The sequence below is a fragment of the Rhopilema esculentum genome, chromosome 19 (assembly GCF_057945365.1).
Source record: "Rhopilema esculentum isolate cy_ngs chromosome 19, ASM5794536v1, whole genome shotgun sequence".
NCBI classification, from domain to species: domain Eukaryota; kingdom Metazoa; phylum Cnidaria; class Scyphozoa; order Rhizostomeae; family Rhizostomatidae; genus Rhopilema; species Rhopilema esculentum.
This window is the reverse complement of record NC_142833.1, coordinates 9,570,608-9,585,743: the sequence shown is the minus strand read 5'-3', so window position 1 is coordinate 9,585,743 and position 15,136 is coordinate 9,570,608. Positions and strand designations below refer to the sequence as shown.

The 15,136-nt window shown below is 34.8% G+C and overlaps 1 protein-coding gene across 3 annotated transcripts in view; it reads left to right on the top strand.

Annotated features, from left to right (window-relative positions):
- Nucleotides 1-12,649, top strand: part of LOC135688517 (nucleoporin NUP188) — a 49,482-nt gene extending 36,833 nt beyond the window's left edge. For all 3 annotated transcript variants that reach the window (XM_089114066.1, XM_089114067.1, XM_089114065.1), the window contains exons 37-55: nucleotides 290-363; nucleotides 700-778; nucleotides 1,127-1,240; nucleotides 1,709-1,780; nucleotides 2,044-2,108; nucleotides 2,618-2,766; nucleotides 4,038-4,150; nucleotides 4,677-4,808; nucleotides 5,618-5,686; nucleotides 6,526-6,627; nucleotides 8,273-8,383; nucleotides 8,848-8,985; nucleotides 9,238-9,312; nucleotides 9,596-9,735; nucleotides 9,971-10,049; nucleotides 10,450-10,581; nucleotides 10,778-10,851; nucleotides 11,731-11,860; nucleotides 12,370-12,649. In XM_089114066.1, coding sequence (XP_088970192.1) covers nucleotides 290-363; nucleotides 700-778; nucleotides 1,127-1,240; nucleotides 1,709-1,780; nucleotides 2,044-2,108; nucleotides 2,618-2,766; nucleotides 4,038-4,150; nucleotides 4,677-4,808; nucleotides 5,618-5,686; nucleotides 6,526-6,627; nucleotides 8,273-8,383; nucleotides 8,848-8,985; nucleotides 9,238-9,312; nucleotides 9,596-9,735; nucleotides 9,971-10,049; nucleotides 10,450-10,581; nucleotides 10,778-10,851; nucleotides 11,731-11,860; nucleotides 12,370-12,555 — 2,034 coding nt within the window. In that variant the 3' untranslated portion in view covers nucleotides 12,556-12,649. The remainder of the gene's footprint in view (nucleotides 1-289; nucleotides 364-699; nucleotides 779-1,126; nucleotides 1,241-1,708; nucleotides 1,781-2,043; nucleotides 2,109-2,617; nucleotides 2,767-4,037; nucleotides 4,151-4,676; nucleotides 4,809-5,617; nucleotides 5,687-6,525; nucleotides 6,628-8,272; nucleotides 8,384-8,847; nucleotides 8,986-9,237; nucleotides 9,313-9,595; nucleotides 9,736-9,970; nucleotides 10,050-10,449; nucleotides 10,582-10,777; nucleotides 10,852-11,730; nucleotides 11,861-12,369) is intronic.
- The last annotated feature ends 2,487 nt before the right edge of the window (nucleotides 12,650-15,136 follow it).

Genomic DNA, 15,136 nt, shown 5'->3' with positions numbered 1-15,136 from the left:
TTGAACTATGCTAACTGTTTGATGTCATTTTAGTTAGTTTTATCAAAAATGAGTTTGCTTTGTTGGTTGCAGACTGTGGTTAGTCGAATAAAAATTTAAGATGGCACAGAAAAGCCAAAACATAGCATATTTTATACATAACTATCAAAGTATGCTAGCTTTTCCGTTTTTCCGTGCTATCTTTACCATGATTAGTTCTTCGACAGATTTATAGGCAACTATTTTGTATGAAAATGTTTCATCAATTTACATGGTGATTGGCTTAAACGGTCTATCTTTGTGATTTTAGTTATCCTTTGATGATGTGAATGTGCTTACTCTTTTGCTGAAAGTTTTTGCAATGGAAGCGTTCACCATGACAAGGTTAGTACTCAAGTATCCTCGATATATTTTCGCAGTAGTGCTTAGTTTGGAAACGGCATACTACTAAATACTTCTACTGAAGTAAATCCTTGTGACAATCTAAGCGTGACATCTCTAGCTGAAGATACTTATTTGTGTTTCTTTGTCATTCCTTTCTTTGCAGATTGCTAAGCTCTTCATTTCCTTCGAGTTGGTCTTCTGTGAAAATTATTCGCCATTCCGCGAGAAAGAAATCGGTAGCGACCAAGAGATGTATGGTTGCAGTGGTAATTGTAACGTCCTTATTTTAACAAATTTGCCCTTCAGCATTATTTCATCGTTTTTTTCTCCTTTTAGTTCAGTTGATGTCAGCTCCGAATTGCAAGGAGCAATCGAAAATATGCAGAGCTATAACTTTCACAAAGCTATAAAGCATGTAAGTACCTTTAGCACTGCAAATTGGTACCTAATAAAAACCATTTACTTGGCACTCACATGCCAAGTTTCTATCATTTAGATTTTTGATAGTTTTTTGTCTTGAGCAATTATTCTTTTTCACATTTTCTGTCCAGTTTTTCTCTCTCTTCAGTGCGTTTGGTTCCTGCAATTGATGTCAGATCTTTAATTAAACTCAATTTTGCGCTAACGGGCTTTGCTCGAAACGTCGTTGATTAATTCGCTATTTTTTCCAAGAACCATTTCACCTTAATTTCAAATGATATTCTCACATTATACTGTGCGAAACGCAAATATTTATGGAATCAATTCTATGCTGCCGATATAGGCTATAGTAAACAGTTCTTTGGCGGATGCTAAACGGAAGGAGCAGACCATTGCTAACACGTGTTCGTTGATAAGATCATGGACAGAGTTTACAATGGTCACATCATCAGTTCAAGTGAGTATTAAAGTTTTAGGGCATATTTGACGTTCAAAGATGAATGAAAAGCTCTGTAGTTTGACATTGTCATCTAACGCTATTAAATGCGAAATGCTACTACTTCATTGCCAGTCGGCTTGTTCTTTTACGTACAGATTTGCCATGATTGGTTTAGGTGCGAGGGTGGCTCAGTGATTAGGGTTGCCGACTACAGGTCCAAGGTTGCTAGGTAGAAACAAACAAACAAACAAACAATCATGCACGCATACAAGCATATAAACAATTGACAAAAAAGTATTTTCAGACCCACTGCGTAGGGTCAATCAGCAATCCTGTAAATGCATAAAAAACCTAAATACGCAAGATTATTGTATTCCCCACTCGTAAGCTTCTTCATGTCATGTCCTTACAGTTACCACCTAGTATACGTAATTCCTAGGACCTGTTTCATTCTGTTCAACAGCACTTTTTGATATCTTTGTTTAGTCGAAAAAGGCCAAGAGTGATGACGAGAAAATGAAACACTTTTTAGAAACACTGTCCCTATTTACAAGTGAGGTGAGGCTTCAATTAAATCTTTCAAAATATCGATTTTTTGTTTTTTATGCTTTTTTTGAATAATATTTTTGGGGCACATCTATAGAAACATTAAATTGTGAAGTCGTAAGGCTGGTACAGAGCAGCTGAAAATTGTTGTTGCCCCAATAAGTGAGGTTTTCTTCTGATTGAGCTAGAGTATGCAGGTGCTAAATGAACTATAAATTTTCCTTTCAGTTGCTACTGCTCGTTGACTATAGCTATCCAGAAATGTTTCTTTTAAGGTTGACAAAAAAGTGGGCGAAGAATTGTCATTTGCTGTTCTGGTTCTCGCAAGACAATGGTCTGGGTAAGGCTTTTGGCTTCAATCAAAGGAGCAATTCTTTTATTTACTATTTTATTTTCTCTTTGCCTAAAAGTACAATATCAATATTCTTGAGTTATCTCGTTACCTGTGCAAACTTTATCTTGTTTAGTAAACAGTTTTGCTTCGATCCAAATTTCTAATAGAACAGTTATGTTTCTTCAGCAAAAATTCCTAAGGGAGCCAAATTTCAGTCAGTGATTATTGCATGTGTTGTAAGGTTAACCTTGGCATTTCGTATTTTTGTGAAGTGATATCTTGACTGCATTTTCTTAGCAAGGAAGCAAGTTTAGCTTTGAACTTTTGTGGTTTCCTTTAAATGTTGGCATTTTCCGATAGCTCTCGATGTCTTTTGTTTCGATATTTATTTTATTTGAATGGCTTAATGGTTCTGAATGCTTGAGAATTGTTGTTGTTGTGTGATTACACGATTGATATTTTCTTGGTAAATATATTTTAATATGATGTGCTTTCTGGAATTTTTTAATTTTCAGATCGTTGTCAAATGTCACCCGTTTAGAGACTGAAATAATAACGTTGATTGAAATGGTTTGCAATGAAGACGACAAGTCTCTATGTTTTGTACAAGACCATTTGTTTTCAGCAATGCTTATCCTTTCAAGTCGATGTGTAGAATCTCCGGGTATTTTTCTTTCACGATGTTTTAACGCTATGATTTGCTCTAAATTTTAGTTGTTGTACAGACGGCAGAGAATGATGTCGTATTTAGGCAAATATCAAATACAAGTCAAATAACATCAAATATCAAATATTAACTGCTTTCCCACGGCTTGATGGACTCGAAACGAATTCTTGCAGCAATATGCATAAGCAAGGTAGACTGTAATGTACCGGACGAAAGAAAGAATGTAATATGGAATTGACATAAATGATAGAAAATAAAGCTATTTCATGCACTTATAAATGCGCTTTGTATTTTGCAACGGCCTACAGGTCTTCCTTAGTTTACAATTTTGGAAAGACTCTAGTGGTATACAAAAGTAAACAACTTTTATTGCATAACATTCGTTGCATAGTTTGAAAGCTTGAAACCAGGTTCCTGCCAGGCTTATCGTGTTTTTCCGGCTTTATTTTCTACAATAAACGTCTGAATATAGTTCAGGCTTCGTTTCGTTCGGATCAAAGTGGATCAGTACCTAGACTGTAACGGAAAGGCCTTGCGTTAAAGAGATTCCAATACGTCGGAACCCTTTTGGACCTGCTTTCCATTACCAAATTGGAATCGCTTGGATTCGTTCTCAAAAAAGTATCGTGTAAATTGTTGAAATCGGATCAAAATGGGTATGGACTGAAATTCAGATTTCGTGAATTTCACGTAAAGTGCTTCTGTTATTCTTTCTTTTGGAAATTTTTCACTCAACTGTCTTGAAGAATAAACTTCAACTAAACCGCCGAAGAGACTGCGCGGCTTCTCGGATGAATTCTATGTTGGGTTTGAAAAATTTTGAGAATACACTTGATGCATTAAAATCCAATAAATGCAATATTCATTTTCTTGATCTTCCGATTCGATCTCGTGTAAACATGAACAATTCTGGATCCGACCCGGTGGAAAAAACGCTAGAAAGGTGGATCGGATCCAAGTGGGACTTTTATTTGTTTTAAGTTCAGTAGACAGAAAAAGCAACTGTTAAAATAGATAGGTCAGTTTAAGTAGTGGGATATGTCAGTGCATTGATAGCAAAGTACTTGAAAAGGTAATTCACATGGAATTAGCTGGTTTGTTTTAATAACAAGGAATGGTGTTCTTTTTGTGTGTTTTATTTTTAGATATGTTTTGTGTTTCCCATAAGTTGATTATCATTCTTCTTATAAGTATGAAAAAGAAATCATCCTTACCAGTATTCTTAAACTGAATGTATTTTTATCCGCCCTTCTTTTATCCTTCTTCAGATAACGCGGAACTCGTGTACAATAAGTGGCTTGCCATGTTGCGTCTTATCTGTCAAATCATTGAAGAGATTTCTGTAACAGTTACCTCCTGTTATCGTCCAGCACATTACAAGGTATTTGCAAGCCATTTTTAACTTTCAATCCTTTCCAAATATTTCGTCTTTCATGTTTTTATATAACCTGTGATTTTCTAAATTGTGTGAAGCGGTGCATAGCAGCAGCCTTATTTCAGCAGCATTTAAATTCAGACTTGACAAAACCGAGTTTTCAAAAATTTGCGCCCGTTAAACTAGATAGACTGGGAAATTTATTGTTGGTCATTCCTACCGAAAGGGATTATCAACTATGGTTGTTGTTAAAGTGAAAGGTTTGAATAGCCGTTACAGAATTTATTTCGTTAAATTTTAAGTTTTTTAATAGTAATATCTAATACCCAATAATTTTGTGTCTATATATGACTTGTTGTTCTTTTATGGTCATACCTTCTTTGGTAAATTTGCTTTCTTATAAATTTAATTTTGTAACTGTGAGTTTAAAAGCTTGTAAGCCACATCACCAAGCTGAACATTTTCCTGGTCGAACTTAAAAATGCAAGGAAAATAATTGTTTGAATTATGACAAATATCTTTTTTATTTTAGAGGCTTCTATTAATGATCAATCTTGTCTCAATTGCCTCCCGTCGCTTCAAGGACAGTACACATTTGCTCCACATTTTTGAAGAACATTCCGTATTTCGTCACTTGATGAATGTGTTGGGAAGTATTAAAAAGGTTTGTAATTCAGGAAAAGCCCATGTTGCTTTGTAGGTTAATATCCAAAGTAAAATTTTGATTCTTAGAGACGGTTAATCTTTCTGGGATGGGGCGAAAGAAATCTTGAAGGGGGACTAAAATACTTTCTCCAAACAGAGAGATAAGAAAGAAGCACCTTGTAGAGAAGAGTGTCATAGGCATCAACTGAAATAAAATAACTATACGAGTCATGGAATAAATTTGAAAGGGCAGCTGCTTGCTTTTCCCTGCCCTTTTTTCTCCGTTCTAAACTGATTATATTTAGGATGCAATACACCGATCATTTCAAATCCTTTATGTCGCTTCCAATCTTCATAAAGTTCGCATTGACACCTAACTTTATCCGTAAAGTAATACCTTGGTTGCTGATCACAATGTTAGGTAGGGTGGTGGGGGTAAAAAGATTCCTGTAAGATTGGAGAATGGTTCCATTTTTTTGTGCAATCCAATCGGAAGGACAAAAATTAAACCACGTCTGTGCAGTTGTCTTCCAACACTCTTCAGTAGCAACAAATGAAAAGTCCCTTAACTAGAAACTTTTTCTTGATAGAGGTTATGTGGTTTGCACTAGTCCATCGATTGTTTTTATTCATTTTATTTCACGAAGATTCTTTCAAATCTTTTTGAAACTCGTGTCTGCTTTTGTATCTCAGCCTTCTTTTATGGCTTGGTTCCACAAACAGGTTATGATAACGCTTAATTGTTTAACTGTGAAAATTACTTCATGCACTTTCAGTGTAATAATAGGTCTTTATTCGTATCTCTCATATGTTTTGCCTTTTTTTTAGGAACCAAGTCAAAAAAACCTTGTCAGTGAAATCCTTTCTTTGTCGCTTGTTTTTGCTAGAGACTCTGAGGTACGTTTTTAAGTTTTCTTTGCGACAAATCATCTTTGCCACGTTTGGGAGGAAAAGAGCTTTAAGGAATCGCCATACGCAATGTTAAATCTCTAAAGGCAATACTCGAATGCAAGCTCGCCGGGGGCAGCCTAAACACGAAGAGCCTTTCTTTATTGGGTGTTGAAAATTATCATAATGGAGCAAATCGGTTGTGCTTATATCAGGATACAGTTCAGATACAATTGTTTATTTTGTTTGTGCTTGTATTGCAGATTGTCTGATAAAGTTAAGTTTGAAAGATATTCTTCTGGTCAAATCTTTTTACCTTCAGTCGCTAGAAATTGTCCTTTGTAAATGTTAAACTTATCTCGTTACCATATCAATGTCAAGATCATGGGAATTAATTGTGGGCAAAACATATTTTCCTTAATCCGAATCTGAAGTCAAGACTTTCATTCAAAATTCACAAGTTTTTCAAAACAAGGCTGTAGATTGAATTGATGTATTCATTTCGCAAGTGTTAAAATCAACTTTACCTAAAACATTGCATTAACATTTTCGTTGTCCTTTAAAAAATTTTCATGGGAGACAAAAATGGCGTAGAATAATTTTTTTGATGTTTTTAAAGGCCACGTTGTTGCATCTTTTTGTCTTTTTCTACATTAAAATTGTTCAAAATATTCAACTAATGTTTCTCAGATTTTCAAAAATCATATTTATTGCCCTTGCAAATTCAGTCAACTTCATGTCTTAATTTCATATGCCTTTCAGCGGACGTCACAATTTTATTTCAATATTGACCAGACATAATGATACATTCCCCATTTCTGAAATACTTTATTCCGCTTACTTTTAAGTTGGTAGCGATTGTTTTGCGGAACGATTTTCTAAGACTCTTGGTTGTTGAATGGAACTGGGGCTACATTGCTTCGCCTTATGGGAACGATACGGATTGTGAGGTGGGTTTCTTTGTAGCTTTTTGTTGTGCACTATTTTCATGGTTGCTGTGAAATTAACACTGATGGTTACTTATCTTCGTATGCCAGCCTATACTTGAGTTTTCCACAAAGAAATGGCTTTTTTTGCAAAGGTAAATAATGGTCACCAATTTTACAAACTTCAGAAACAGAACAGTGTCCGAAACTTCAGAAAGCTTCTTTGCCAATTCTTGTAATGCTGAGCATAGACAAGATTGGTCTAAGAACATACATTGGCCTATTTCGATCCACAACTGGCTATATACATATATTTCCTAGCGTAGAGTTTTCGGTCTATGTTCTGGCGTTATATACTTTAAAGAGTGTCAGACGAAAAGCTTCAATATACTCAAATGTTTGTTTTTGTCAAAGCCATTTTTAAGTTTTGTAGAACCAAAAATATTGTTTGAAAATTTTTACCCTGATTATCACATCAGATTTCGTTGTAAGTGCTAGCATATAGCCAGTGACAAAGCTCGAAGCAAATTTTTTTAGAAAAACCCAGTTGCAATGAATCTTCTCATAGTAGATAAAATACTAAAGTAAATAAGCTATTGATTGTGAAAAAGAAAAATTCTCACTGCCTCATCTCATCATTTTTTCCATTAATCTTCTCCAGGTAATTGAGATGATGAAATAGAGCAGCTGCAATGTTTAGCATGATCTAATATTAGCGAAACTTATGGCACATGTTTTTTGTAGGGGTGAATTGATGCCTGCAAAAAATAATAATAGATTCCAACTTAAGGCGCTGTGCAAGGACCTCTCTGTATGTGTATATATGTTAATGATATCTTGATGGTAATGAGGGATAACGAAATGATTTAGCCATTTTCACAATCGATAAAGAGTCGTGACGAATAATTCATAAGATAAAAATTGAAAAAGAATCAAGTCAGCATTTGTACAGGACACCCAAAAGATTTATCTACAATTTGATACTTTATGGACAAAGAATAAATATCCACTTATCGTGAGATTTCTGCCAATCGATACGCGCCTTCTTACGGATGTAGTTTTTGGTGGTACAAAAAGTTTCTGATTGTCTGAATGAGTCTCTTAAACTAAAGTGTAGCAAAAACATTTTCCAACAAAACAAAGCAACTTCCGCAAATCAAGCCTGTCAGTGGAGCATTGTGTCTGCCTAGCAATACAGCGCACTGCAAAAAAATATGCTTGACACACCGTGAAAAGTCTCGTTCATTCAACCAGCTGAGAGGTCGTTACTACAACAAAAACAGTAAAAATCAACTAGCGAAATGTCTAGTTACACTTGAATTTATATCGAGTCAAAGCCCAAAGGCCAGAAATTTTGGCTTGCTTAAATATTGGAGCATGTGTGTAATGCTGCAGGAGCTTTAGCAGCAACATATTCTCTCGTGTTTCACGGTATTGGCTCTATGTGTTTACCTGGTTTGCTGTGTAAATCTTTTTGGGATCTTTTGGATTCTCAGCCAACTTAGAGATATATCAGGGCTTTGATATTAGGATTGTTAAGATCTTTAATGGAATTCTCGGCTTTGCAAACTGTAAGATCTTGTGAATTGAAAATGAACAATTGTTTGTTTTTTGACACTCGAAATGTTGAATCTAATATGCATATTTCCCTTTCAATTACTTTTTGTAGCATTGGACCATTGCTATAGCTTTGGTAACAACTCTACTTAAAACAACGTCTCATAAAGTATTGGACGCTGCGATATCTTTCATTGCTGCCAACAAAGCCAGAATTATTGAGGTAATTAAGCCATCGACCTTTCCCTATTGTAGATTCTACGCACCTCACTAATCGCCTGGCCTCGTAGGGTGTTTAGGTTTCTTGAGCTGGAATGACGTTGTAGGTAAATTAAGAGTGTGGAGTAGCATGATTATGAGAAGTGGTGATTACGTGGTAGTTCTCTCGGTAGTTTTAATTAAGAAAAAAGTGATTTTCGATGATGTGAAAAAAATTGAAATAATAGAAATAAAGTATTGAATGAAACAGAGAAAATCATTTTTTTTATCCTCTGTAGCTGGTGGTAATGACAGTGCTATAAAGATTCAACAGAAAGCAAACAATAACAAAAATATGCGGGGAGGCTTTGAATTATTAGCGAAAGAATAAATATATTTTCCACCTCTGTCATATTTTTAAAAGATTCCTCATCGATAAACGCAGCGATTTTTTCTTCTTTTTAACTCGTGTTCCGTTGTCTTTTGCAGGCCACCAAACTAAATTGCAGGATCAAGTCAGAAGCTTTGCTGAAAGAATCAAAAGAAACATCAAAACTGTTTCTACAGTTATCTTATTTTTGGAACAAACTAGCAAGCATGGAACCGGAACTTATGGAATCTCTAAAGGTTGCTATTTGTTTTTGACAGAAGAAAATCACGTGATCTGATCATTGGACTATTATGATTATGTTATATTCGTTTTGTCATAATGCTTATATCTGCCAAGCTTTCCTTTTCTGAAAACTGTATTTCCTGCCGAGCCTCACTTTTTATATATTTTTTATTGGAACTTTTGCCTCTGTTTCTTGAATGTTGTATTGTTTTAAATGACTGGGTCGTTCATTTGTGGTTTATGCACTTTGTAACCTTTTGTTGCAGTTCGAAGCAATGATGATGCTGCATAGCAGTGTGTCGTTTCTTGCACGCCCAAGACTTTTACAACACATTGTTGAGGTAAAAACTTATTACCGAAACTTATCAGAATAAATAAAATTTGTTTTGACTTGTGATTTGCCAAGGTCTTTTGGATTAGGCTTTTTCTTTATTCATTTCTTTCGTTCTAAGAACACATGATAAAGAAATTTTGTGGTATGTTCAGAAATATTTAAGAGTTTAACATTAACGACAAGTTTTTGAATTTTCCGAAACTTTGTAAGATAAAGTTGTTCAAATTTCCTGTAAAAATTTTTTATTCTTGATATGCATCATAATGCATGTTATTTCATGGAAATTACAGGACAGAGAGTCAATGCAGGTTCTTCTTGAAAAATCAAGAGCTCCCAGCCCCTCCTTATCAACTGATAGCAGGCACAATCTTCAATTGAAAGAGGAAACCTATTACAATCTGGATGAACCCTTAGGACGAGTCCAGGAAATGTATGTTTCCTTCTTGAGGTGCCTCTTGTTGTCATCAATTGTTAATTCATTTAATTTTCTCGTTGTCCTCTTGTTATCATCTTTTTTATTTTTAGTTGGATAAGAGTAGGCATTTTTCGTATATGATTTGGTTGTAGTTCTAGACTAACTGCATCCCACATTTTCCCACCGACTTAGAGCATACTATTCATTGATTTCTACAATTGATTGTACATTTGTACTTTTATGTTTACAGGATCATTGAAATTGTTGCAAGTACCACTGGAATGATCAGAAATATTTCACCAAACCTTGTCGAATCTATTATTGACGAAGTAATTTTTTCTCTGTTTGTATTTTATATTTTCTATTTGTTCTTTGTTGAATTTTCAAGATTGTTAGGACAGAAATTGTAGCACTTGATCTTATTTTATTCACTCCCGGGACTGATAAGTTCAATAGTTTAATATTCTTTGCATAGGCGTATCTAACGACACTCTTCTTTATGTTTATGTAACGATGTCCTTTTTTCAACGCTTTTCTGATGAAACTATAAACATACTTTCCTCGAATTCAGTAAACGTCATTTTTTCAGTAATTATAAATAATAAATATTTCTATGTAGATATCCGTTATGTAGAAATGCTTCAAAACATGCATTATAGTTGTACTGCATAGGATTGGACTTGTCTTCAATTTTGTCTGAAATAAATCTTCTGTTTTACTTTCTTCAAGGGAGCAGATTTGCAGAACTTTGTGCCTACAGTTCAGCTAGCATTCAGTTTTCCATCGTTTGATGAATTACGAGAAGTCTCTTTTGGGACTTTTATTGCTTCCATAAATGTTTGCCACAAAATTTTGATGCAAGTGAGTTTTTGATAAAAATTACTATTTACTGTTATGTAGCATGGTGCAGCTTAACTAAGCAAGTTTTTTCGCTTTTACTTTGTTGCACAAGACTGTACCTAAATTACATTAATGGAGTTGATTTGGTCATCGGGGTATAAGGAAATTCAATGATAATGAAACTGTTTCTTTTTGCATTCCTTGTTATTTTTTACAGACTGCAGAATCTGCTACTGTTTCACCTTTGCAAGAAAGCAATCTATTTGATTCACATAGGAATAAAGTTTTAAGGTGACATGTGTATTTTAATTCAGAATTTTTGCTGAAATTTTACCAAATATTTCTTTATGTGTTTCAAATTATTTAAAGGTATCTATGTTTTTTGAAACTTTAAGCCTGGTACCAAATAAATATTAGCATGCACAGAAAATGCTGTATGATGAAATGCACTTGTCTAAATCCTGCAATGGAAAATGAAAACAACTCTTGTTTTTTCACTTTTTGTGCTTTTTTACTTTTCCTTTTTTTCGTGTTGTCAATTTTTCCGGTACCAAAGGCATATTTTGATATCATATTTTTAGATTTTTTCCTTCCAAACTGCTTACTTTCCCTTGATGTTTGCTTACTTTCCCTTGATGTCCGCTTACTTTCCCTTGATGTTCGCTTACTTTCCCTTGATGTCCGCTTACTTTCTCTTGATGTTTGCTTACTTTCCCTTGATGTTCGCTTACTTTCCCTTGATGTCCGCTTACTTTCCCTTGATGTTTGCTTACTTTCCCTTGATGTCCGCTTACTTTCCCTTGATGTCCCCTTACTTTCCCTTGATGTCTGTTTACTTTTTCTTGAACTCAGCTAACGGATTTAGTTTTTCCTTTACAGACATCCCATAAACGTGGTTTCAAAGTCATTTGACAATTTGTATTCGTATTTTTAATGCATTAAATGACTTTCTGCGGCCAGAGCTTTTTCAGCCTTCAACTTCTTGTTTTCTGCTATGTTCGAGCTTCTCTTCTTATGGTATTGATAGTTATTATGGGTTTTTCTAAGTCCATTTAGTGAGACAAGATTAGTGAGACATGGCCAGTTACAAGCGAAAGTAAGAATTTCGATGTTAGGTTGATATCGTTAGTGAAGACCTAGCAACGCTTTTACTATTATTTTTCTCTAAAGGAATATTCTGAATTTCGTGATTGAAAACTCCGTTGTCATCATCATGTCAGAAGCGTCATTTTACCTCCGACATCAAACAATAAATCCACGCACCAAACAGTTTATGAAAAGGGAACTTGGAAGTGAATTGGTATGTTTCTTCATTTACTTGAAATATTTGAAGGAATCCCTTGTATGAATCCAATTCTTTTGCGTGATTTACCTGTATGTATCCAAAGCACGTTGGTGTTGCAAAAATTATTGAAAGAAGACAATTTTTAACTTGTCTTGTTGACTGATTCATTCATTTTTAATATAATCAGAACTCGGCTCTTTAGAAATACATTGCCATGTCAGTTATTGGAAGGTCTATCAAAACCAAGTTGCAAAGCTACATTGAGGTAGATTTGAATTGAAAATCGGCTTCTTTAATTCTAGTTTTCTGTGGTTACATTTTCGACGTAACTTATTCTAGCATATTCAAATAAAAGATAATAACGATTGGAGACCTTTCCAGTTAAATTCTTTTTTAACCAATCAATTTAGAGTCATCCCAATTGCCAAATGTAAAAGACCTCAACCAGTGAAGGTTTCCATTAGAATAGTTTGTTCATATATTTGTAATCATCAAATTTGGCTTAACCTTCTCCAATCTTTCAGAAAAATCTTCTGCATTCAATCAATCGCAGCCAGTCAAGAAAGGTTGTCTCCCAGGTATCTAAGTCAAGTGGCAGAGAGAGTCCAACTGCTTTAAGACGAAACGCGAGCATAACGACTTTTTCTGAAAATGAAAGCGATAACATTTACGAAATTGCTTATGCTTTTGCATGTCAGCTGCTTAAATGACATTTCAATGCTCTGTTCCATTTTTCTTAACTTAGCTTGGCTTAGCTTGACGAGCATTTCATTCATTTATTCATTAGAAAAACCTCTAGAAATTGCCCATTATTTTTTGTTATCAAATATAATTCTGTCACTTTCGTGGAGATTCTTGTCAGGAGCTTGTAATCAACGCAATGTTTGTGAGAACTCTTTCCTACTGTGAAAACATTATTTTCAAGATGTCGTATTTCTTTAAAAGACACACGACAGTTTAAAATAAAATTGCCAAACAATGCTACTTCATTTTGTTACGGTGTTCGGTGAAGTGTGGCATTAGACGTTTCGTCCCACGAATATTTTTCTTGTTGTTTGACAAAGAGAACAACACAAAATATGAACAAGCAATCACAAGTAGAATCTCACGACCGATGCCTGCTATGTTAAGGGCTGCAATTTTAGCTTGTGCAGACCCTGGCACAAGTCATTTTCATATACGTCGTGTGTCTTTAAGGGCGTGGTCAGCAAAGCATTTCTCGTTAACGAGTCACTAGAACCCATTTTTGTCTTCTACCTTTTTCGTTCAACAGATTTTGTAATCATGGTTACTTTTTTCGTTACATATTACAAACCTTTCTAGGAACGTTCATTTCCAATTTTGAGAAGGCAAAACCGATCTTGTGACCTTAATAATAAGATGTATTTCGAATGGTTATTTACAAAGTCAGTATATATAAACATACACCTAATAGTTACAGTAAATTTACATATGTATATTCACATATAAGGAGTTTAATTTGACTTTTTGTACGGAGTTGGCCAGAATCTTTTTATTCCCAACACTGATCAAAACTTGTTACAAACTCAAACCCAAACTTCTAGAAAAGGAAGTGCCGCAATTTTCTAAATGTGGAAATAAAGGGGAGAAAAGCATTCCAAAGTTTGATATGCTTTATAAGGTATAAACATGAAATTAGGGATCAGTCAGCTAAAATGGGTAGATAAAGAACATAATTATGCTGATAGGAGGCTGTGTGATCGATCCTTATTGGATTAATATACGAAAATTGAATATTTGTATTAATATTTTTGACAATATATATTGATTGACTTTTACCTGAAAAGCTACCGTATGCTGCAATAAGCATAATCCCGACTCTATCTTTTGATATAATCTCGATGGCGACTAAAAAGAATTCAGATTGTTCTGGCTTTTTTACCCCAATGGCAGCATGTTCCATTTGACAACTGTTCTTGCATAAAATAAACTTATAACAGTCTAAATATTTTGCCGAGGAATAGAGCTCTTTAAAGTGGCCTTGAATGGTAATTGCTGGTAACTTTATAAAATCTAATAATGGGAAGAAGAATTGACACAAAAATTGACATGTATAACAGGTATAGAACTTTTCGTAATTGCATTGGCAACTTAGTTGCTTGGTAGTGCGTGCTAAGTAGGAAAACTAGAATCAAAGCGACAAAATATTTGGTGACAATAAAGCAAAACGACAGAAAATCAAATGTTGGAGTTGTGAGTTGTCTTTCGATGATGATTATAGAAAAAAGCACAACAAAGAATACTACAGTGAATTGATAGTTGCTAATTGCAATGTTCCTAACAAGAAGGCAGGAGCACAGGTTCCTTTGCCTTAGCAAAGAAAAGGAATGACCATGTGAATTTTAAAATAGTTGAGATCCAGGGGTGGATCCAGAGCAAATTTGAAAGAGGTGCAGTCGGTAGTAGGGGCGCTGAAAATGTTTTAAAAATTGGTGACAAGAGTATAAGTACGCTGTATACAACAATTTCATAACGATTTCATATCTATTGTTAGAATAAACAACATAACTTTGAGGTTATCCTTGAAGTAAATTTGGTCTCAGAAACTTTTTCACCTGATTCTCATTCTTCAAAAGGGGCGCAAAATTTCCAAAAAGTGGCACCAGACTTGCTTCAACTCGTTGAGGCAGGGGCAACTGCCCCTAGTTGCTCCCCCGTTAAACACGCCACTGTTGAGATCTGAAAATCTCTTGACGTGTTAAGCCGATTATCGTTGCTTTGCGGTTGTGGTCGCAATCTCCTTGCAATCCATTTAAACAGGCTTATTGATCTTTTAAGCTTCAAATGGCTTGACCCAGCTTACACTGTGGTTTACGAGTCTATCTTTCAAGTGCCATCATAAAAATTCAATTTTCCCCGGACTTACAATTTCTCTACATACAGGTACAAAAAGCTATTTTGTACCCAAAGTACCAATCGATTGGCTCAAGAATTTGCACACGGCCAGGATAGATGTTGGGTAAGCAAAGTGTGTCTCAAAATTTTTTGATCTGCTCTGGTCCGTCTTTTACAGCCAAAAACAACTACAGGAGTGAAGAAATTGTGTTGATAGGGTATAGTTTCTTGAAACTTTCAAGAGAAGGAAGAATTTCAAAAATCTGAGGTAGCTTAGGAACTGTGCTTTTTGCTGATACAAGTCAGATTTTGTTACCTTAAACGCAAGGGTAGAAAATAGCTTTTGAACGTGGCACACTCATTTAGGCAATAAATATGCCAGGACAGTATCATTTTACAATATTTGCCAATTATTTTGATATGGTTGGAATTATC